The sequence below is a fragment of the Panthera onca genome, chromosome B1, assembly GCF_046562875.1.
Source record: "Panthera onca isolate mPanOnc1 chromosome B1, mPanOnc1 haplotype 2, whole genome shotgun sequence".
Lineage (NCBI taxonomy): Eukaryota > Metazoa > Chordata > Mammalia > Carnivora > Felidae > Panthera > Panthera onca.
This window is the reverse complement of record NC_138342.1, coordinates 100,100,291-100,125,431: the sequence shown is the minus strand read 5'-3', so window position 1 is coordinate 100,125,431 and position 25,141 is coordinate 100,100,291. Positions and strand designations below refer to the sequence as shown.

General features: G+C 37.8%; 1 protein-coding gene across 5 annotated transcripts in view; it reads left to right on the top strand.

Moving 5' to 3' along the window:
* SEC24D (SEC24 homolog D, COPII component) overlaps positions 1-25,141 on the top strand; it is a 108,246-nt gene that overhangs the window by 25,828 nt on the left and 57,277 nt on the right. For all 5 annotated transcript variants that reach the window (XM_060654294.3, XM_060654296.3, XM_060654297.3 and 2 more), the window contains exons 7-8: positions 6,689-6,800; positions 12,911-13,038. In XM_060654294.3, coding sequence (XP_060510277.3) covers positions 6,689-6,800; positions 12,911-13,038 — 240 coding nt within the window. The remainder of the gene's footprint in view (positions 1-6,688; positions 6,801-12,910; positions 13,039-25,141) is intronic.

The window sequence follows — 25,141 nt, the reverse complement described above, 5'->3', positions numbered from 1 at the left end:
TCCTTGACTTGGAACTAGAACATTGCACTTCTGTGGCATTCTCTTAGCCAGAGCAAGTCATAGGATCACCCCAGAGTCAAGGAGTAGAAAGATAAGACTCTGCCTTTTGATGGGAGGACCTGAAAAGTCCTTGAAAAAGGCACACAGAGGGTAGAGGATTTTGGTTATTTTTGTGGTCTACCCACTTATTCTATGTTTATTTGAATATAAACTTGAAGATTTGTGATAGTGTCTGATCCTATAACATGTTAGAAATTAAGGGTTAATGACTCTTAGTGCCTTTATACATAATTATGTTACCAGCCATTACTTTTATGGCTTAATATTATTTCATTATTCTAGTTAAAGGAATATCCTATATTTACATTGAATTCATCATTTTATCTTAACTTCTTGTTTCTCTGCTTCTATATAACATCTATAGACCCTCTGGCTCATTCCACTTTGTTCTCTGAAGTTTTTAGCTCCAGGTTCACTGTTAATCTCTCCAGTACTAGTTTTTGTCACAATTATTGGCAATTTTACTATCCATCTTTAGAAACTTTCTTTTCTTGATCTTCTTTGCTCCCAGTGTTCTTTTCATCCACCCCACCTCAGTTATCCATAGTCTTACCGTTAATCTTATCATAACCAATTACAGGAAACTTCAACATCTCAGTTGAAACCATCTTATTTTCCAACACTGCCTCATATATTTTTGGCTCATTCCCTTTAGGACTACTCAAACCTGAATAATGATTCACCCATCAGGACATAACTCACCACCTTTTCTCTTATATCGCCTTCATCTTCTCTCTTATCTTTTGCAACTTAGATTATTTGATCCATGATTATAGGTCTGTCCCTTATATCCTCTACTCTCAACTCCTTTGCCCCTCTCTCTCCACTGCATTCATCTAGAAAAATCCCATTTGTTAGTAAACCAACTCTCCACCTACTCCATGCCTGCACCCCAGATGCTTCCTGGTACTTGAGAAAAATCACACCGTACTTTTAATTTCTGACCACTAAACTAAGGTGAACCTATAGTTGTGTGATTCTAAAACCTGGCTGCACAAAAGAATTGATGGTGGAGCCATAAAAATATTGATGCCTTGGGGCACCTAAGTGGCTCAAGTTGGTTAAGTGTCTGACTCTTGATTTTGGCTCAGGTTATGATCTCACAGTTTGTGGGGTCAAGCCCCACATTGGGCTTTGCACTGACAGTGCAGAGCCTGCTTGGGATTCTTTCTCTGTCTCTCTTTTTCTCTGCCCCTCCCCTGCTGTATCTCTCAAAAATAAATAAGTAAACATTAAAAAAAAAAGTGCTGGTGCCTTGCTGCCCCCTGCTAACTTGATTTAATTAGACTGGGATATGGACTGGACATGGAGATTTTTTTTTTTGAAGCTCTCTTGCTGATTCTAATGTGTAGCAAGTTTGAAGACCATCACTCATTTTCCTGGTGACTATCATTTCTTCTCTCTTCAAACTCCTAACACTTTCTTCCCCTCTCTGACTCTTTACTGATAATCTTGTTTGTTATTTTAGTGAGAAAATAGTAGCAATCCAAAAAGAACCTCTGCATGCTCCGCTGCCACGTCTCCCCGCATCTGTGCCCATTTATCCCCCTCTCCCATTACTGTGACTGAGCTTCTCCTCCCAACCAAGGCTATCACCTCCTAGATTCCTTATGGCCTCTCAAGGATAACTCTTCAGCAAGTATCTCCTGTATTAGAGTTCTGCAAAAAACCAGAACCAACAGGATATATTTGTATGTATCTCTATCTACCTACCTACTTACCAAGAAGATGTATGTGTGTGTATCTATCTATCTATCTATCTATCTATCTATCTATCATCAACAGGATGTATGTGTCTGTCTATCTATTTGTCTAGCTATCACTCAATCAATCAGTCAATCAACAGGATATATGTGTCTGTCTGTTTATCTATCTACCAACAGGATGTGTATGTATATCTTTATCTGTCTATCCATCCATCCGTCTATCCATCTATCCATTTATCTTTCTACTGAGAGAGTTATCTTAAGGAAGTTACCCACTCAGCTGTGGGAACTAGCAAGTCTGAAATCTGAAGGGCAGGCCAGCAGACTGGAGACACAGAAAAGAGTTGGTTTTGCAGCTCAAGTCCAAAGACATCTAGAGACAGAATTTCCTCTTCCTTGGGATTCCTCAGTCTTTTTCTCTTAAGGACTTCAAATGATTGGAAGTCCTCACATTATGGAGACTAATTTGCTTTACTCAGAGTCCACTGATTAAATGTTAAATATATTAAAACATTTTTTTTCTAAGGCACTAAGAGTCATTAAACCTAAATTTCTAACATGTTATAGGATCAGCTACTTGATCACAAAACTTCAAGTTTATATTCAAATAAATATAGAATAAGTGGGTAGATCAGAAAAATAACCAAAATCTAGATTGGTGTTTGACCAAAACCTGTGCCTAGCCAAGCTGACATATAAAATTAACCATCACATTCCTCTTTCCTGCATCATCTATACTTGTTTGAAGGTAAACTTTAATTTTTCACTGTCTACATCATTTTCAGCAGAATATAAACATCCTGTAATACCTTCATCATTAATAAAAGAAGACTCCCTTGGATTTTCTCAAATTCTCTATCTAGTTTCTACTCATTTATTGGTTCTTTTATAGCAAGAAATCTCCAGAAGAATTGATTCTGCTGTATTCAGTTCATCTCCTCCCTTCTTGTCCTGAACCTACACCAGTGTAGATCTCTTTACCACAGCCCCACCAACACTTGGTGCTTGTCGAGGTCACCAGTGACTTCCATTACCAAATCTAATGGTCCATTCTCAGATCGCATCTTTCTCAACATATCAGCAGAAATTTGACACATCTGCTCATTCCATCCTCCTTGAAACACTTTTTTTCATTTGGTTTCTGGGATACCACCACTCAATCTCTGCTTATCTCACTGATGGCTCTTTCTTATTTCCTTTGTGGTCTCACCCTGTCTCTCTGACCTCTTACTATTAGAAGTGTCCCAAGGCTTCGTCATTGGACCTGTCCCTTTCTCTGTCGACATTTACTCTATAGATTGCCACTCAAAAGCATGCTGCTCCCAGGATGGCACCATCAGCATCAGCTGGGAGCTCACTAGAAATTCCTGTTCCTAGGCTCTACCCCAGACCTACTGAGTCAGAATCTTTAGGGGTGGGGCCTTGGAATCTGTGTTTAAACAAGTTCTCCAGATGATTCTTAGTTATACTAAGAAGCACTGATGTAGGTGATCTCATCTATTCACATGGCTTTAAATGAGGATTCAGATATTCCTAGTCAAGGTATTTCCTTGAAATCCAGATTCCAATCCCATTCTTCCAGTTCCTCAGGCCCCAGATCCGGGAGTCATCCTTTGTACTTTCTTTCTTGCACATTGTCCTTTACCTAATTCTGTTGGTCCTGGTCCTGGCCCTGCCTTATGTGCCTATCCTCGTTCAAGCCACTATCATCTTTCCATATCAATTATTATAACTCATCTCCCTGATCTTCCAGCCTGCACACAGCATCCAGGTTTATCCATTCATATTTTGAATCAGATCATGCTGTGACTCAGAACAAAACTCTCCAGTACTCCTCCAGTTAAAAACCAAAGTTCTTACAATGACCCGAAAGACCCTACATTATTTGCCACCTCTGACTCCCTCATGCCTCTCATCTCTCTCTCACACACACACATACACACCACCCCTCTGACTTAGTCTCTTACCCCTCTTCTCCATCACTTTGCTTCAACCACACCAGCCTCCTTATTATTCCTTAAACATACCAAGTGTACTCCTGCCTCAAGATCTTTGCACTTGATATTTCCTCTGCCTAGATATATACAGGACATGGTTCATTTCCACAATTCCTTCCTGTCCTCATTACTCATCACCAGTGTCCCTTATACTGTTGTACATATCACTCCATATCCACAGTACTTATTATTACTTGACATAGATCCATCTTATTTATATATTTATTTATTGTCTGTCTTCCATACAGTGTTAGTTCCCTGAGGTCAAGAATTTGGTTTTGTTCTCTACTGTGTCTCCAACAGCTAGAACACAGGCTGGTACATAGTATATACATTCATACAGTTGTTGAATGAATGAATGAATGAGTGTTAACAACAAAAGCAATAATAACCAGTAGTGCTGTGATTCATCTGAGACCCTTAAAATATATACATACAGGTCAGTCCAGTATAATTTTTATCATTAAGGTAATGAAATAACAATACCAGATAGAGCCTGTTTATTTTCCTATTCCCAAAGTTACCTGCTTTAACTGACTAAATAATCTCTTCCTTCTGGGAAGAAAATGTAAAATCATGTTTACTAAATTCCTGTTACATGCTAGTCCTGAGCTAAGTGCTCACTCTAATCCTTTTAGGTAGTGCTATTATCCACCTTTTGAGAGTGAGATCACTGGTATCACCATTGAAACTCTTCCTCACTCCCTTTCTGTATCTGCAGGAGGACCACTGAGAAGTGGGGCTCTTCCTATTCCCCTCTTTCTCACCACCCTGAAGCTTACATAATTCTGCTTTGAGCAACCTGCCTTAAGTGTGCACACATCTCCTACCTGGCTTCTCCCTTATTGTTCATTTATCTCAAGAGAACCACTCTTTTTTTCTTTCCCAATTCTGTGATCCCAGAATACTCTATTCATAGCAGGGAAGTATAAAAGTAACTCTAGTGGCAGATCTTCTGAAGGAAAAGGAAATCTATACATTTTGAGGTATCTTTGACATTATCAAAAGTCACTGTCATCAAATCAAAATCCTTTAAGTACCAAGTCATAGTAAAATATCTCTATTGAAATTTCCATGCATTGTTAAATCTCCAGGCCTGTTTTTCGAGAACATGCATTTGAGGTAAAATTAAAAACCTATAGTATATTTTTAAAAATTACTGGAAGTGGTTTTTTAAAAAAAATTTTTTAACGTTTATTTATTTTTGAAGGAGAGAGAGAGACAGCGTGAGCAGGAGAGGGTCAGAGAGAGATGAAGACACAGAATCCAAAGCAGGCTTCAGGCTCTGAGCTGTCAGCACAAAGTCTGACACAGGGCTCAAACTCACAAACTGTGAGATCATGACCCGAGCCAAAGTCGGATGCTTAACCAACTTAGCCACCCAGGCACCCCCAAAATTACTAGAAGTGTTTTAGTATTTCTTACTCCCTTTATAATATTCTAGCCAAGATGTGAATTAGTTTAGAAATATAATTACCACATATGACATTGTTTCTTTGGAGCCTGTGCTTTATAAGTTGCAGACAACTAATTTAAAAACAAATTTTTTTTGGAAATATAGTCTATTTTAAGGTTGGAAACTGTTCAATATGTAGATTATTATGCCTTTTAATTTGCTTTCATATTTGACACTTCATTGGTTGAATTGATTACCATAAATTTTGATTATATAAAAAGTACTCCAATTTTGAAGGAACCAGGTTAACCTTAGGGTGGAAATATAGGATGTAATAGTGTTTTGATTTTTCTGTTTGCTTCTTGTCTCTGTCCATGGTAGCTTTTGGTCTCTTCTGTATCTTATGGTAGTTCTGTTTGGAGCATATTCTTTCTATATCATTAATAAGAACTCAAATCCTATGAAATTAGAAAAACAGAAATGTGTGGATTTAAAGCAGTTTAAATTTATTTCTGATATGCCATAAAACCAATGATGTCAGTGCCAGCTAGGGCCCGGATTGGATGAGATGGGAGGGGAAAATGGAGAAGGTAACATTTCAGAGTTTGGGGAAGACAATTTTCATATTAATAGTTTCTTTAGGAATATGAAAAACTATATATCCTCCAAAGCTGTGTAGTACAGTCTGGGCATTTGTCACATTTTTCTGTTTTTTCCCTCTTTTTACTTTTTAACCCCTTGTCTCTTGTCACAAAAGAAGTGAGGGCAGGGAGAAGATAAAGAGGTAGAGGAAGGTAATTATTAGGATGCCTTCTTGTTTTCTTCTTAACTCCAATTACTAGATTTTGCTTATTATTTTCATCCCTAGACAACTACAACAGAAAGACAAATTTTTATCTCTACATTATTCATCAATATATATTTTAGAGACATATGTGTCCAAATTAGATGACAAAACCTAAGGACTTTCGTGTCTTCTCATATCTGTACAATAGGCAACTTCCATGTGGAAACACTATGTTGTTCGTTTTTTACAGTCTCAAGGTGGGGGTGGAAGAACTTGAATGGCAAATTGAGGATCAAGAGGAACTTAAAGTAAAAAGGTGTTTTAGGTTATATTGTAAATCATTTATTCTGCCTTTAATGATTTTAGCCTTGTATATTTCCTTTAACTACAAAAGTTATTTTCTTTATAAACTATTTTCAATTTCCTTTTCTACCAGAATATATATATTTATATATATTAATGCTTATCTAAGGTCCCAGTGACCAAATTGAGTAAAAGTTCTCTGAAAAGTCAGAGCTCAGAGTATCACAGAACAGAATTTAGCAGCTACTGCTCTAAAATTATGAAAGTAAACAAAGGTGGATCTGAAGGCCTGGTAGGCTCTCAGTGAGAATTTGATCTGAAATGAACTGAAAGGATTTAGAAAATACTTATTTGTATGTGTGTGACTAATGGAAAGGAGGGAGAGAGAGGGAATGTTTAGAAGAGTCTTAACTAACTTGCTCTTGATATCTTATATCAGATTCAAGTGATCGAGAATGACAGAGCCACCAGAGGAGGACAAGTTTATGCCACCAATACCAGAGGCCAAGTCCCTCCCCTGGTCACTACAGATTGTGTGATACAAGACCAAGGTATTTATTTTCAAAAATGTTTTTCATTGAGGTTTAAAAATTTTTCACCATTAAAAAAAAAGTTTTTAGCGTTTGTTTATTTTTTGAGAGACAGAAACAGAGCATGAGCTGGGGAGGGGCAGAGAGAGGGGGAGACCCAGAATCTGAAGCAGGCTTCAGGCTCTGAGCTGTCAGCACAGAGCCCCATGCGGGGCTCAAGCTCACTGACCATGAGATCTTGACCTGAGCCAAAGTTGGATGCTCAACCAACTGAGCCAGCCAGGCGCCCCAGAAGTTTTCACCATTTTAAAAAACTGGATGTGGGGCTCGAACTCACTGACCATGAGACTGTGACCTGAGCCGAAGCCAGACGTTTAACCAATTGAGCCAGCCAGGTGCCCCAAAATTTTTCACCATTTGAAAAAAGCAGATACACTGACACCCTTCAGTAATCCTATCATTGACAGGGAACCTCTTTATAGCTGATAATGGGGACCAATTTTGCCATCAATTGCTCAAGTTCTGAGAATGTATTATCAACTTAATTCTATTTTCTGCTTACAGAAGTCTAAAGAGTGTCTGGTGAGATATAGTTCAATGTACTAATTTAAGAAAATTATTTTAAGTTATGAGCTTAAAATAATACATGCTGTACCTTGGCTTAATTTGTTTACTACCTTAGAAACATGGCAAAGATAGCATGAGTAGAGCAGTAGGGGATTGAACATGAGAAATCAGCATACCTGATTCTAGCCCCAGTGATATTTTTTTTTTCAGCAGGTTCTTTAACATGGGTGCTCTGTTTTTCCAATTTTGAATTGGGATGAGTAAAGGCTGAGCTCTATCCCTACCTAGATGTCCTCTGTGTGTACCGCCAGTTTAATATATCTGCCCTTGTACAGGTTTGTTCTTTCCAGGAATATATTATTTTTCTACCGCTTGTGGCAAGTTAAAACACAGCCTGATGACATCATTATTTATTTATTTCCAGAACGTGTTTTTATCATCCTACACTGAAACTCTATACCCGTTAAACAATAACTCCCCGTTCCTATATTCCCTGCAGCCCCTGGTCTCCTTTATTTTATTTACTGTCTCTATGAGTTTGCCTCTTCTAGGTACCTCGTGTAAGTGGAATCATACAATGTTTATCCTTTTGTGTCTGGCTAATTTCACTTGGCATAATATTTTTATCCATGGTATAGAATGTATCAGAATTTCATTCTTTTTTAAGGTTGAATAATATTCACTTTTATGTAAATACATTATGTTTATCCGTTCACCTGTTGTTGGACATTTTGCTATTGTGAATAGCCATAGCAGCCATATGTCTGCTGTGAACATTGGTGTACATGTATGTGTTTGAGTCCCTGTTTTCAATTATTTGGGGTGTATCTCGAGACATGGAATTGAGATCATACAGACATAAGGAAGACGTAAGGAAGAGTATGAGGAAGGCTAGGAAGAGAAGCAAGGACTGGTGAGGTGGCAAGGTGCAGGTCTTCATCATGTCTCTTGTAGCCCCGCCCATGGTGGGGAGACACAGCTGCCTGCCTTGGAGCCCTGAAGTTGGCCCAGCCACATCCCTTTGCTGTGACGACCCTTTGTCCGGCCTGGTTTATTAGCCGATACTTACTCGTGCATTTTTCGGGATGGAGCCCAAATCTCAGACATGTGCAGAAAGTCACAGACACACGTAGGATATAGAGGCAGAAGGAACCTTGGCCTCCATTTGCTCAGCTCTTCCACTTTACAGGTGTGAGGGCACTAAGGGCCAAGGAGCTTAAGCGACTTGCCAAAACTCCACAACTGTTTAGGAGTGGCACCTATAAAGAAAAGCATCTACTTAAAAAACACTGTTTGCCTACAAAAAATGTAGATAATGTTTCTTTGGCTACAGTATCGAATGTAAGACCCAACTTGTCCCTTGATTCTGTGCTTCTGCCTATCCTATGAGACCCTGTTCAGGTACCACATACTTTGTATAGTCACCTCTGATCCACATGGTGGCTCGTTGCCTCCCTGGGCCACTTCTTAATGAATTTGCTCTTCTATGATACTTACTATGCTGTATTACAGTTACCTGTTTTTGTTATCACTCTCTCCTACCAGACTTTGAATTAGCAATAATCGCATCACGGATAAACCTCTTTGGCTACAATACTGCCACTGCAGAAAGCTGTCTCCTACCAGACTTTGAAACCAAAGGCTTCATTAGCTCTGTCCCTAAGCCTGTAGCAGGGGGCTTAGCTTCATAAATATTTATTGAATGATTAATCTGTTGAATGTTTTCCAGTCAGATTATCCCATAATGCTCTTTATTAAGCATCTCAAAGAGTTTTGAATCTTAATTACTGAACTTGCAAAATTATCTACTCTAGCCATATCTTTCATGCCCCACTTTTGCATACCAATTTATGAACACAAATGCTCAGTGGCTTTTTTCAAAATTATCTTTGTGCACATTATCTTCCTGAAACAAAAGTTTGTTTAGTCACTGTTAGGAGCTCGTTTGTGTGCATATTGCACCTTCAAGAACTAAACCTTTCAAAGAACAAATACTCAGTTTCAATATGTTAGTGGTAATTTTGGCTAGTAAAAATTGAGTACAATGAAAAATTAAAATATACTTGAAAATTTTCAAAAATCTTTATTTCACAGTCTGTAAAATCATGTGATGAGGAAGATCTTCTCTAAGTTGGTTTTTTTTTTTTTTTTTGGTTTGAGTTATGTGAAATGTGTAAAATAATAGGGTTTGGGCTCGAGCATATTTACATTTATTGCTAATATTTCTTTTTATTTTATTTCTGTTGCCGAAACTCTTGTTTTACTCCATGTTGGTATTTATCTGGACTCTTAACAGTAATGACCAGCCCACCTGTCTCCAATGGTTTCCTGCCTCCAGAAGCTGCCTGGCTAGTTTAGGTTTTTTTTTTCAAGTATTACCTTACCCGCGCTAAAAAAAAAAAAAAAAAAAAAGAAAAGGTCCCATCTTTGCCTGTGGGCAGAAGGATTGATCTTAATTCTTCATCCAGAATTCAAGGCCTTCATAACTATATCCCAACCTACTTGGGATATAGTAAAGAGTTGTGATAGGTTCTAATACCACTTTTGTCATTTACTGACTCCTTAATCTTTGTCAAGTTAGTTAACATCCTGATGCCTTAGTTTTCTCCTCTGTAAAATGGGGTCCTACAGGTATCAATCTCATAGGGCAGTTGTGAGACTAAAATGGTTCACATGTAACCATCCTAGAATGATGCTTAATATACTGGCAATTACTGTCATAATTATGAGTCCCGTTTTGGGCTCTCCTGCAGAGAATCTGAGAGACAACAGAAACATGGTACCAACAACAGCTGGATTCAGCCTGCAGTCATGTTAATTTGTCATGCACAGTATTTTGTCTTATTTCTATTTGAAGTCATTGCCATTATGTAAAATCAGAATATTTTATGTAAAATCCAGATTTCTAGCGAGTCCTAAAAAGTAAAATTTGGCAATAATAGTTTAAAGCTAAATAGAAGAAACTCAGCTTTTTTATGTCCAACCTTCCACTCATTCCAGGCCTACCTGTGCCACAAAACCTGGCCAGGGAAAGGCTCCCAGCCCTGCCACAGTACCCAGTCAACCATGCAAACTCAGGACCATGCGCTTCCCAGCACACTGTACTTGCCAAGTCCTTTCACTTTTCCACTCTCCTGTTTCACACTCCTTCCTGAAACCTGCAACTCCTCCTCTCCCAACCTTTTACCTGCTCATATGACCTCCTTTGTGAGAGAACTGCACAGTCATGAGTACCCTTCCATGAATTTTCACCATCATATCAGCCCCTGCTGAAATGTGCACCTGTGCTCTGCCTTTCTGGTTTTGGCTGAAAAGGAATGATCTGTGCTCCAGTCAGAAGCCAGCCTCTCTTGCTGTGCAGTACTCCAGTATATTGCTGCAATAAGTCTCCCTTCTTTCTCTTATGCCATCAGTATCTCTCTTTTTACACGATTATCCCATTGTGTTACACTCTCCCCTCTTAAATAATAAAAATGTTTTCATGACCTGTTTCCCTTATAGCTACCCTTCTTTTCTTTCCTACCCTACACAACAAAACTTGGAAGGATTATTGCCAATTCCTCTCCTTAAAAGTTAGGAGTCTCTCAAGCTCACTATAGGCAGGTTTCCCACCCCACCCTCATTCTGCCAAAACTCTCTTCTGGATCTCTAGCAACTTCCATGTTGTTAAATCCAGTGGTCTTTTTTTTTTTTTAAGTTTATATTTAAATTCCAGTTAGTTAACATACAGTGTTATATTAGTTTCAGGTGTACAATATAGTGATTCAACAATTCTATGGGTTACTTAGTGCTCATCACAACGAGTGCCCTCCTTGAATGCCCATCACCTATTTCACCCATCCCCACAACTACCTCCCCTCTGGTAACCATCAGCTTGTTCTCTGTAGTTAAGAGTCTGTTTCTGGGTTTTCCTCTCTCTCTTTTTTTTTCCCTTTGCTCATTTGTTTTGTTTCTTAAATTCCACATTTGGGGGGGCTCCTGGGTGGCTTAGTCGGTTGAGCATCTGACTTCGGCTCAAGTCATGATCTTGCGTTCATGGGTTTGAGCCCTGTGTCGGGCTCTGTGCTGTTCATGGGTTTGAGCCCCGTGTCGGGCTCTGTGCTGACAGCTCAGAGCCTGGAGCCTGCTTCAGATTCTGTGTCTCCCTCTCTCCCCCTCCCTCCCCTGTTTGCACCCTATCTCTCTCTGCCTCAAAAGTAAATAAACATTAAAAAAAAATTCCACATTTGGGTGAAATCGTATGGTATTTGTCTTTCTCTTTCTGACTTATTTTGCTTGGCATAATACTCTGTAGCTCCATCCACGTCATTTCAAATGACAAGTAAATCCAGTGGTTTTATTGATCCAGCAGCACCACCATGAACAGATAATCATGCTTTTCCTTGATGTGCTTTCTTCACCTCTGGGACATCCGGTTAGTGCTTGTTTTTATCCTTCTCAATCCTTTAGCTGGTTTCTCCTTTTTCTCTGGCTTCTTTATGTTAGAGGACCCAGGGCTTAGTTCTTGGCCATCCTCTCTTCTCTGGCCACACTTATTCCCTTGGTGGTTTAACCTAGTTTCATGGCTTCAAATACCATCTATATGCTGAAAACTCCCAAGTGTATATCTTCATCCCAGTGCCCAGACTCACATATCTAGTTGTTTACTCACCTTCACTGTGGGATTGCTTAATAGAGTTCCCAAAGTGGACATGTCCAAAGCCAGATCCCTGATCTCCACCTACATACCCATTAACACACTCCTTCCCTTCCTGCTTTTCTTCTGTCAGTTGGTGCAACTTCATGCTTCTGGTTCCTCAACCCAAAAACTTTGGAGTCATTCCTGATCTCTTTCTATCTCACCTCCCATCTTCACACACACCTCAGACATCACTCCTATCAACAATCAGTGGACTTTTAAAATGTGTGCAGATTCTGGCCATTTGTTAGTACCTCTACTGCTATCAGGCTGGTCCCTACCACCACCATTCCTCCCCTGGTTTCTGTACAAATTTTGTTACTTCTCTGAACTCCTTAACAGCTGCTGTGCCCAACACATGCTCCATGCCGGCCACACAGGCCTCCCTGATACTCATCTTCCATCAGGCCAGACAAGCCCTGCCCCCAGGCACCTCCTTGGGTAAATCCCTTGCTTCCTTGGAGTCTTTACTCAAATGTTACCTTTTAAATAAGGCCTACTCTATAACTATTTAAAGTTGCAGTCTGCCTCCCACCAAAGTTCACCTTAACCAGATATGCTTTTTTCATAGCATTTATCATTTTCTAATGACCTATGTAATTTACTCATTTACTGGGTTTTATAGTTATTGTCTGTATCTTCTGTAAGAACATAAGCTCTACAAGGGAGCAATTAGACAATGTCTAAAACTTAGTAGACATTCAATAAATATAAATATGAGCATAGATTGTAGAATTGCATAATACTACTTTTTTTTAGAAATCATGAAGAAAGTTATATAAATAAGGCAATGTGTTATCTAGAATTACCTTGATAAATATTTAAACATTATAGGGCAGATTTTTTTTCTCTGCAAATTTTAAGTGTGTTCCTTTGACCTTTTCAGGCAATGCTAGTCCTCGATACATTCGTTGCACAACTTACTGTTTCCCATGCACATCAGATATGGCCAAGCAAGCTCAGATTCCATTAGCTGCTGTCATCAAACCTTTTGCCACAGTTCCTTCAAATGAGGTAAGAATGATGAAAATAGTAATTCAAGGAACGCCTGGCTGGCTCAGTCGGTGGAACATGTGACTCTTGATCCTGGGATTGTGAGTTCAAGCCCCATGTTGGGTATAGAGATTCCTTAAAATAAAATCTTAAAAAAAAAAAAGCAATTCAACAATTTACCAATTCAAAATCCTTCTTTCATCATTGTTTTCTTATTCTGTATTATAAACAGAAAATTGGAGAATATTTATATAATGCAAAAACATCTAAATAGATGAATATTCAATAGAATAACTATTCAATTCACTAGGAAGACAAAAATCTGACAAGCTATCTTTTTTGGCAACCTGTGTACCAAACACTAATGGACTGGATCACTTTTGGCTCTGTTGTAACAATGTGAATACTCAGAAAATATGGAATGTCATATACTCAGACTTCTCATGTGGCCCTTATAGCCTAGTTCGAAGCCCCAGCATCTAGGTGTTCTGGTGAAGGAAGTTAACAGAGCCCAAGGTTCATGGTCTTATTAAGCTGCTTTAATAGTCATGGGGCCAAGCTGTTCATAAACTCCTACTTAAAAAGTCGGTATGATTAGAAAGCGTATGTCTTGAGTTGGAAAGATGTAGCCAATATATAATTCATTTGGGTGTTTATTTTAAATTTCTGATATTAGGATGGAGTTAATGGATGTTGTGATTAAGACATCCCCCCACACTGCTGTGATTCTTTCTTTTCATGTCCTGAATGGTGGATACCCACATATACACAGAGACATAAGGTACTATAGTAGAGCTAGTAAAATAGGTTAGGAAAAGCTTTAATTCTGGCTGGAGCTTTGGCCATAACCCTATTGCACTAGTCCAGTCAGCTACATTGAACCCTGGATTCCTTTTGCTGCACCCAGATTCTCTTCCCAACTGAACCCTCAGCTTCCCTTTAATGGTTCTTTGAGCTTGGCTGATCTAGTGAACACCTAACAGCATCTGAGCAAAAGGCAGACCATCTGCACAGGAGAACAGATTTGTCCCCTTTTGTGGTCTGGCCATGCCAGCTGGTATGGGCAGCATGGTGGGAAGGGGAAGAGGGGTCTGCTTTACATCACCTCAGGGATGGAGGAAACAGAAGAGAGAACGCGTCCGTGTGGACACTGGCTTTCATGCCCTTTGAGATGTCCACTCATTCTCCTTGTAGTATGGCAGAAGGCTGCCCTCTCTTTGGGAGTGGAGTGAACTGGTTTAGAGTGGAGCATAGAAGGGGCTATTCCTGGAAGCCAATATTACATGCACTATGGTCTCATATTTGTAAATCAAGAAGTACATTCAGTATTTACTATACTTATTTTAAGTGTGGCCTCTTATATGATGGACCCAGAAATTTAATATAATGGCTATAAAGTTCTCTTTGAATCTCTATGCTTAATAAGGATAAGGTAGACCAATATGTAATGACAAAGAGATCCATGTTTAAATATGATATGTGTTTCAAATAATAGCTAGAAATAATTTTTTAGCTATTTTCACATTTCATTATGAAAATTTTCAAGCATACAGAAAATTTGAAAGAACTTTATGGTGAACACCTATATATCTGCCACCTAGATTCCACCATTAATATTTAACTATTCTTGCTTTGTCACTGTTTGAGTCATCTGTCCATCAATCTGCCTTTTTTAAATGCATTTCAGAGTAAATTGCAGACATTAATTAGTACACTTCCCCCTAAATACTCCAGCATTCATGGCATTAATAAGAGTTCAATATTTTCTTACAGATTGTTTTTCCTTTTGAGGTAAAATTGATTTACAGTAAAATGCACATAAATACGATTAACTGAATTTTGACAAATGGATATATCTGTGCAACTCAAACTCCTCTGAAGATGAAAAACATTACTGTCATTCTTAGAAGTGTCTCCTGCCCTTTCCACCAGCCTCCCCTAACAACCTTTCTTCCTTGGCAAGCATCGTTCTGATTTTTTTTCCACCATAGATTTGTTTTGTCTCTTCTAGGTGCTCATGTGAACAGACTTCTAGGGTATGCACTCTTCTGTGTTAGGCTTCTGCCAGCAGCTTAATGTTTTAGAGCACCATAAACATGCTATTGCCTGTGTTAGTATTGTGTTCTTTTTTTTAGTGCTGAATAGTATTTTACTGTATGGGCATACCGGTTTGTTTAGCTAGTCTTTTATGATGAACATCTGGGCTGTTTCCAGTGTTTGGCTGTTGTGAATAAAGATTCCATGAATATTCTTGTACAAGTCTTTCTGTGGACATATATTCATTTCTCTTGGATTAATACCTATGAGTAGTTTGCTGGCTCATGAGGTACATGTTTATTTATTTTATAAGAAACTGCCAGGGGCACCTGGGTGGCTCAGTCAGTTGAGCATCTGACTCTTGGTTTCGGCTCAGGTCATGATTTCACAGTTTGTGAGTTCAATCCCCAAGTCAGGCTCCACACTGATGGCACGGAGCCTGCTTGGGATTCTCTCTCCCTCTCTCTTCGCTCCTCCCTTGTGCATTCTCTCTTCCTCTCTCTCTCTCTCAAAATAAATAAATAAACTTAAAAAAAAAAAAAAAGGAAAAAGAAACCACCAAACCATTTTCCAAAATGGGTGTACCGCTCTACAGTCTTTCTAACATTGTATCAGAGAGCCTCTCTGTTTGCCGTAGTCGTCTTTTTAATTTTAGGAAGTTCTGATGGCTCTGTAGTAGTAACTGTGAGATGTATTTTTAATTTCACTTTTTATACTTTGAACAAATTTAAATTAAAAGAGGACTAGTGAATAATATCACACTCACATACCTACTTCCCATCATTAACAAATATTAATATTTTGTGATATTTTCTTAAAATAATTTTATGGGAATTAAATCTTCCTAGCTATAAAGGGTATTTCCTTTATCAGGCCATTCCTCTCCTCCCTCCCCTTTAGGGGCAGATGCTATAATGAATTTGTATCTATCCTTCCTATATGTGACTTTATATATAGACTTCATGCTCATGGGTCCATGGTAATACATAGTATTGTTTTGCTTTTTAATGAATCAATTAATTTTAAATAAGTAAAATATAAACTTATATGAAAGGGGTCTACAGTGAAAAAAGGTCTCTTCCTACCATTCTATCCTCCCCCTTACAGATGACCTTTACCTATTCTTTATGATTCCTTCTAGAAATGAAAAATGCATATACCAGCATGTAAGTATACATCCTTTAAAAAAATAAATACATAAATGGTCGTATAGCATAGAGACTCTTTTTCACATTTCTTTTTTCAATTAAAGTGTCTGGGGGGCACCTGGTTGGCTTAGTCTGTTAAATGTTCGACTCTTGATTTCAGCTCAAGTCATGATCTCACGGTTTGTGTGTTTGAGCCCCGCGTCCAGTTTTGTACTTACAATGCAAAGACTGCTTGGGATTTTCTCTCTCTCCCTCCCTCTCTGCCCTTCTCTCTCTCTCTCAAAATAAATAAAATAAACATTAACAAAACATCTGGCACTCCTACCATGTTGCTACCTACAGAGCTGCTGCCTTATTCTTTCCAACAGCTGTGTGGCATGATATATTAGCAAGATAACCACTGTTGTCAACTGTATGTATCAATTTTAAAATATGTAAGATCCCAGGGATTTACAATTTTTAAATGTGAATCCTAAAATTGAGGGAAATATAGTAACATGAGTGTGCTTTAAAGAATGTCAGATCAAACCCTTGACACATCTCCCGGGAGGGAGCGGCCGGGGAGCAGGGGAGGAAGGATTGCTCTGGATGTACACTCTCTACCTCACTCATTCCTATGCCACCTGAATCATTTTGCAGTAATCTGTTCATAATAAGAAGGTAACACTTGGACCTTGAAAGAGGCTTGTGCAGCAGTTTTGTAATGTATCAGTGTGTGTGCTACGTGGGATTTCTGCCCCTGGGCAGTATTAGCTTCTGTGCACTTTGTTCACAGCAATGAATTTGCACAGTTTTCAGCTACACACTAGTAAAAACCTCTCCTCCTTGCTCCTCCCCATGACCCAGGTGCCCCAGGCGAAACTCCCACGAAACAGAACAAAACTCAACAGCTATTCATACCCAACACCAGAATCTGTAACCACCTTCTTATCACCATTTAGTATTAACAATGAAATTATTCAGTAAGAGGTTCCTGAAAATGAAATGTAGTATTTAGTTGAGAAAAGCTTTCAAATCTTAGTTCAAGCCCCACCCCCAATACGTATACACATTTCTTTTTCTTTTTTTAAAAGTTTTTATTTTATTTTGGAAGAGGGAAAGCAAAAGCAGGGGAGGGGCAGAGAGAGAGGGAGACGGGGGACCCAAAGAAGGCTCTGCGTTGCCAACAGAGAGCCTGATGTGGGGCTTAAACTCATGAACCGTGAGATTGTGACCTGAGCTGAAGTCGGATACTTAACTGATTGAGCCACCCAGGCGTCCCATCATATACACATTTCTCACACAGACCAAATGTGTGTGCTTTCTATTTTCCAAAATTGTTTGATCTGACCAAATACTATTTCCTCACCAGCATGAGGTTTTCCTTCCTTTGGTGAAAATTTATGCTGCATTTTAGTCTTGTGCTTCCCAAAGTAATAAATGGATGAGTTTAGAGTGGTGGCTTATTTTTGGAATCTGACTTAGGGAGAAGCTCTGCTTGAGAAAATAACACACTTTATTCTTTTCATGTTGCTAGAGACTCTGCACACTAAGTAAATGTATTTTGACAGTACTGTGTTTTCTATTGCAGTTCTCTCTACAGAAGCTCTTCCTTTTCTTTAGACCTTTAAAAACAGGATTACTCTGAATACACTGTGTGTGTGTGTATACATATATATATGTACTGACATATATATATATATATATATATATATATATATATATATATGTATTGACAAATAAAATTGTAAGATATTTAATGAATATACTATATTTAGAAAGGATTACTGTCTCTTACATAGCAGTGTCTCCTGGGTTGAATGAAGACATTCTCCATTTAAAGAACTACACTTACTTTTATATGTTGAAATAGGCTTAGAGTTAAAAAAAAAATAAGAAATATTAAAGGGATATTAAAACACAAGGAAGAAGTTCCTAAAGGTTGTGTTCTCAAAAAAATTGTCTTCCTCTTTGGGGATTAACTTCACCTGAATGAGGCGAGCCACTAGCATTAAGGAACCATCCCTGCTCCACTAGTGATGAGCTGGGTGAAGTAGGATTTAGGGCTCCTTGACAGACTCTCACTTTGTGGTTTCCATGACACCTTACTGGTGTATTTTTTTCTACCTCACAGGCAGGAAACATTTTAGTTCCCTGTGTTTTTTTTTCCTGATGTAATATTGCGGTTCACCAAGGCATGGACTTGGGATCTTCTCTTCTCTCTTTAGGCTTCTTTTCCTTCCAAAGACCAAATATCATCTGTAACAGCTGCTCTATATTACTTAAGGGAATAATAGTAGTCAATCTTACAGAGTACTAATGAGTAAAATTATAGGGGTTTTTAAAAAATTTATATTAATTTTTAAATTTAACATTCATTCATTTTTTACAGAGACAGAATGTGAGCAGAGAAGAGGCAGAGAGAGGGGGATACACAGAATCTGAAGCAGGCTGCAGGCTCTGAGCTGTCAGCACAGAGCCTGATGTGGGGCTTGAACACACGAATTGTCAGATCCTGACCTGAGCCAAAGTCAGAGGCTTAAGTGACTGAGCCACCCAGGTGCCCCTATAAGGTTTTTTGTTTTTTTTTAACTTTTTAATGTTTATTTATTTTTGAGAGAGAGAGAGACAGAGTGTGAGCAGGGGAGGGGCAGAGAAATAAGGAGACACAGAATCTGAAGCAGGCTCCAGGCTCCAAGCTGTCCGCACGAAGCCTGATGCGGGGCTTAAACTCATGAACCCTGAGATTATGACCTGAGGCAAAATCTGACACTCAACTGACTGAGCCATGCAGGCACTCCTCTAAGGGTTTTGTTTTTTTTTTAATGTATGTTCATTTATTTGTTCTTCACATCAACCTATTTATTATCCCACTTTAGATACAAGGAAAATGAGGCACAGTCAGGTAACTCATTAAGGCCAATGGCTACTAAGTCACAGAGGTAGGATTCCAACCCAGGCAGTCAGACACCCAGGTCCTTAACTCCAGTCACTGTGCTGTTACTGTCTCACTCAGTCATTCCTACTTATTCACATACCCAAATACTTTTCTGAAATCTCTCCTTAGGTACCTCATAGAAACCTCAAGCTTAATATGTTCAATGGTGGATTTCTGATCTCTAACCCTAAACCAGTTCATTGTTCCATGTATCTATAAGTGATACTATTATATATTTAACTGCTTGAGCCAGAAACCAAAAATTAAATAAGCAATTATAGTTAATAATAGAGAATGAGGAACATGCTGAAATTTGATATTTATAATCTATAATCAAGTAAATAAAATTTAAAGTATCTTTCTTAAAGGTAAGTGGGTTATATGAATACTTTTATTCTCCATATGAACAATATTTTATTTACTATTTTTAGGTATAGTAAACTTTAAGGTTTTACTCCTTATCTGAGTAATAATTGCCATCATTGCTGCAATTTAAAAAAAGGATATCTCTAAAGATATCTTGATTTGGCATCTATCAAAAGGATATAATACAGTTTTTTTTTTTTTTAGTTGCTTCTATTAGAACCTTTTAAAGCATGCCACTGTGTTAGCAACGGCCGATAAAAATAAACCTAATCCAAGCAGTTATGATCAGAGGATGTTCCCTGTGAGCATTTGCTTTGGAGATGTATGCTATTTCCAAGAGCATATATATCATTGTTGTTTAAGATTTCATGTTCCTTACCATAAATTTTAATTTTTGTATGTTTTTCAAGTGAAACCCATTGCCACATTCAGTGTAATTAACTATGAAAGTAATTGGTTATCTTTTGTTTAGTAACTTGTGATTTTATTTTTGATGCTGTATTTTAAAAATGGAGGTAGACACAGGTTTCAGTGTAAAAGGATTGAAGATTATACTTAATTTTGCATTTTCTTCAAAATAGGAAATCTTTACATTTTAGACAAGTGTATAGATTTAATTATACATCGCATTTAGTAATTTCACCTATAAACCAGATGACAGAAGCTTTTACTACATCTGTGACTAGAAATCTGAAATATGTGTATATTTTTAAAATTGTAAATGGATATAATAGTCAAAGTAATTTCTTGCTGAATTAATATAGTGCAGATAAGCTTTTATCCAAGTCTTTAAATTTCACTTGATTTATAATCCCCTAATACTCTGTGCTAGGAACTGAGGTGAACTTTAGGGATATGAGGGAAGACAAGACAATTACTCTTGTCTAGGACTTACAGAAAATTTCCAAGTACCCAGCTAATTTTGGTGCAGTGTGGAAAAAACTCTGATGGGTACAACTTTGTTCTGTGGAGTTTAGGTTTCAGGAAGTTTTACCTTAGTTATGACTTAATGAAGAAGCTTGTTCTGTTATTAAATACTATTTAAATTCTTTTTTCTTTTTTTTTTTAATTTTAGAAACAGTGCGAGTGGAGGAGAAGGGCAGAAGGGGAGAGAGAGAGAGAGGGAGAGAGGTAGAGAGAGAGAGAGGGAGAGGGAGAGAGAGAATGAATCTTAAGCATGCTGAGCATGGAGCCTGATGTGGGGCTTGATCCCATGAGCCTGGGATCATGACCTGAGCTGAAATCAAGAGTCGGATGCTCAACCACCTGAGCCACCAAGGTGCCCTTAAATTCTTTTTCTTTAACGATTATTCATATTCTCATAGATTCAGTAGATATGAAGAAGTGATTGCAAAGAAAAAGGAATGGATGTCAAAAAACTGACAAATGGGGTTAACAAAAAAGGAAAAGACTGTCAGATTAGACCCAACACTAACACATTACATCAGGGCTGGACTTCCTATGCATCATTTGCGGGAGGGATTGCTTGGTCATGCATTTGACTTTTCAGTCTTGCCGGCATGAATTAACATTTTGGCAGAGTTTGCACTGCAATTTAAGCATCAGAGGAAAAACAATTCTGTCTCACTATAGTATTATGTCTGTGTGTTACCCTTCTTTCAGGAAGATAGCAACTTGTGAAATAGGTGTTATTCAAGTTTATAGATGTAGAAGCTGTACAGGTTCTGAGGCTATTAAAGTCAGAGCTAATGAGCAATGCTGCTGGAATTCGAGATTTCAGATTCCAAGTTCTTTTACTACATCTGGCTATAAATGAGCTTGTTGAGGTTTTATTTAATTAAACATATAAAATAGCATTCCTTTTTCTTGCTGGCAGTCAGTTTAGCAGTGGATTTCTTGCTCCTCCTGTAAACTTGTGAGTTACCGTGAAATGTCTGTCTTAACCTCTTTTCTTGCAGCCTTGTGACTTTAAGCTACTGCTTCATACTCCTTGAAGGCAAAGGCTATCCAAAATCCATAGGCTGGGCATTCAGTAAAGTTACTAGTTGAATAAACGCACTCTCAGGGTTAGATAGATATTTAAAAGACAAAGATAAACCAAACTATAGAGTGGTGGTTGATATCTAGATATTTTAAGCCTCTAAATTAATAATATTTTTTGTACAGTAAGTCTTAATTATTAAGTTCCTTGGTAGCACTTTGAGTCTCTTGATAAACATGTCACTTAATGAAGTAAGGGTTTTATCTTACTTTGGCTATCTGATTTTATTTTGTACTTTTGAATGACTACAGTCTGATCAGACTTTGTGGGTAAAGGAAAAAAAATCATTTGAGAGATTATAGATGTATTTTAGCACATACTAATGAATACACATATCAGTATATTCCATCACATATTAATGAGGGGTTATATTTCATTATAAAGAGCAGAACAGTGAAACAAGTAGGAAGAAATCTTGATCATAATAAAGATATGTCCAGAACCAATAAAAATCGACTATCTTCTCCAAAGTACAATAGATGGTAACCAAATGGTGGGACACAGGGTTAGGATCCAGGAAATGACTTAGGTCTCTGCTGTGCCTTATATTATGATCTTGGGTGTTTATTCCCAAGAGGGAGAAGTCTGGCTGTGATGTCCTATAGATCTAGAAGACTGCTAGTGTCTACTTTTCCACTCTATGGTGCATTCAGTGTGGATTATCATGAACTTATCACACATCCTATATATTGTTAGAAATTCTTGTGAACAATCTAACACAATCTAACCCAAAGTGGTTTCATTTATATTATACTTTTAATAAAAGAAATCTGAAGTGTATTATTTGCTTAAAAAACACATGAAGATTGTGAGACTACGCATTTTTACATATAGCCCAAATTTAGCTAGCTTTACTGAAAAACATGCTCTGAAATGAAATTGATTACAACATAATATTGTGTCCTTTAAAAAACTTAAAGAATGCTTATAACTTAAATTAGAAGTTATTTCACTTCATTCTGACAGGAAAGCTTCAAGAGTCTGAATCTATTTTTAATATGAGCATTATAATCTGAAGTTGTCTGCTTTAATGCAGTATTTAAAAAGGTATTAACATAAAAACTTGGAAAAATAAAATGCATATACTCAAATAGAAGTAGAATTATGAATATAACATTTAAAATACTTTAATGTATAAAGTTACTTTAGAAACTGAATTTTATCCCTTGATGACTGTGGTTACTGTTGATATAGTGCTATGAAAAAGTTTGGCAGCTGAAGAACAGAATCTTGTCCCTTTTTAGAATGGTGTTATAGCAGACATACAGAAAGAGTCACATTTGTCAGGGCAAAGGTTGTTAGAATTCTATTTTAAGTTATGGTTTAGAAGCTAACTGCACCAAGCTTATTTTCTTAGTCACTAAATTATTCACATGAATCTTTTTTAGTAAATGGAGAATACCTTCAGGAGAAATAAGAATAAAAAAGAGAATATCATGCCTTGATTTAATTTTCAGTGGCTGTGGGTTTTATGACTTTCCATGCCTGGTGATTTAGTGTGCAACATCCATAACGTAGGAGCCAAGACCAGTCTCATTAGACATAGAGCGCTGGGCACTCATGAGGGGCTGCACTGGAGAGGAAATATTTTAGTGCCTCTTGCTACCGTTTTCATCAATTCTTTTTTTTTTTTAATTTTTTTTCAATGTTTATTTTTGAGAGACAGAGAGAAACAGTGTGAGTGGGGGAAGGGCAGAGAGAGAGGGAGACACAGAATCCGAAGCAGGCTCCAGGCTCTGAACTGTCAGCACAGAGCCTGATGCAGGGCTGGAACCCACACTGTGAGATCATGACCTGAGCTGAAGTCGGATGCTTAACCGGCTGAGCCACCCAAGAGCCCCTTCATCAATTCTAAGGTCCACATTTCCTCACATTTTAACATTTCTAAAACAGGAATATCTCCTATTAACAATGACTTCTTAGCATTGTGTCCTGTTCAACTGGAAGCTTCTCTGTCTCTTATAACTGATGAGATTTTAGAATTAGTGAAATGCACTAATTATGCCTTGCTTTACTAACTTTGCTCAAATTTTGTGGACTTGATAATACAAGGGCTTAAAATGTATACAGTTGATGTCCTTGTAGTGCTCAAATACGAGAAAAGCAAATATTTCAAAGTTTCATATTTGAAAGTTTACTAGGCATCCCACTGATTAAAACCAAAAAACTTAAATTAAATCCTATTTTGAGAAGGAAGGAAAGAGGGCAGGAGAGTAGTTAGGAAAGGAGAGAAGAAAGAAAACCTTATGCAAACCTTTCATATCTGAAAATGACTCCGAAGTTTTTCTGAACCACAAGTGAGTTTTGAAGCAGTTCTTTGTCAGGAGTTTAGCATAACTACATTTTTTTTTTTCAACGTTTTTTATTTATTTTTGGGACAGAGAGACAGAGCATGAACGGGGGAGGGGCAGAGAGAGAGGGAGACACAGAATCAGAAACAGGCTCCAGGCTCCGAGCCATCAGCCCAGAGCCTGACGCGGGGCTCGAACTCACGGACCGCGAGATCGTGACCTGGCTGAAGTCGGCGCTTAACCGACTGCGCCACCCAGGCGCCCCTAGCATAACTACAAGTAAGGTAACAAGGGCAGGAGTGTAGGAATCACACGAAGCTGGGTCTGCAAATTCACTCTACCACTTCTAGTAGTGCGACCTTGAAAAATTTACTTAACTTTTTGGGTTTCATTTCTCTCATAAATGAAATTATGATAACCTCCTTACATGACAGTTACTTAAAAATAAAATAAGCTGTTATAAGGAACGATAGCTGTTCTTATTATCATCTTTACATTATTGTCGTGGTTATTTTTTATATGATATTAAATTCCTCCATGGAAAATTTTAACTCAGCAATCACTGATTTTGGGAGTCTACTATATACAAGGAAGAGAAACAAAAACTACAGTAATTTAGGTTTACTGGAAATGGACATTTAAGAGAGATGTTATCACACCCCTTCAGTGATTCCAGTTATACATCTTACATAAGAAGGAGGAAACTGTTAGATATGCCACATTTATATTCATTTATAAGTGGAAAGAGTTGGCTGCTCATTTATATTTTTAAAAAGAAGTGTTGCATAGGACCTGTCATTGGATAGTATATCATAATTTTCTTTTTATTCAAATGATAAACACTCACCATTACATAAACATTTATGTAACTTTTGATTTTCCATAAGATGCTTCATGGACATTTGCTGGAATAATTTCCCCTCAATCTCTCACACCCTGTCTTGTATTTTTAGCCTAATTAGTTTTTATTCAACTTTCAGATTTTGGTTCAAAGTCACATTCTCAGGAGAGCTTTCCAGGATACCCCACATTTATACTCCTTGTAGCTCCCCTTATAGCACGTCACAGTTTGTGGTTTTATGCTTGTGTATTTGACTGAAGGAAGGGACCACATGTGAATTTTCCTCACTATTGCTTTCCCAAGGCCTGAAATAGTTCCTGGAACATTTTTGCGCTAAATAAATATTTAATACATTTTCATTACACAATATCATTTATATTTGGGAGTAAAATTAGAATTTTGAAGCCAAGTAACTTGATGAGATTTGCAGAATAGAGATCTTTGCGTAAACATTTATTGAACATCCACTTCATGTGTAAATGCTATATTTCTAACCAAATGAGTTAAAAGTAAATAAAATTG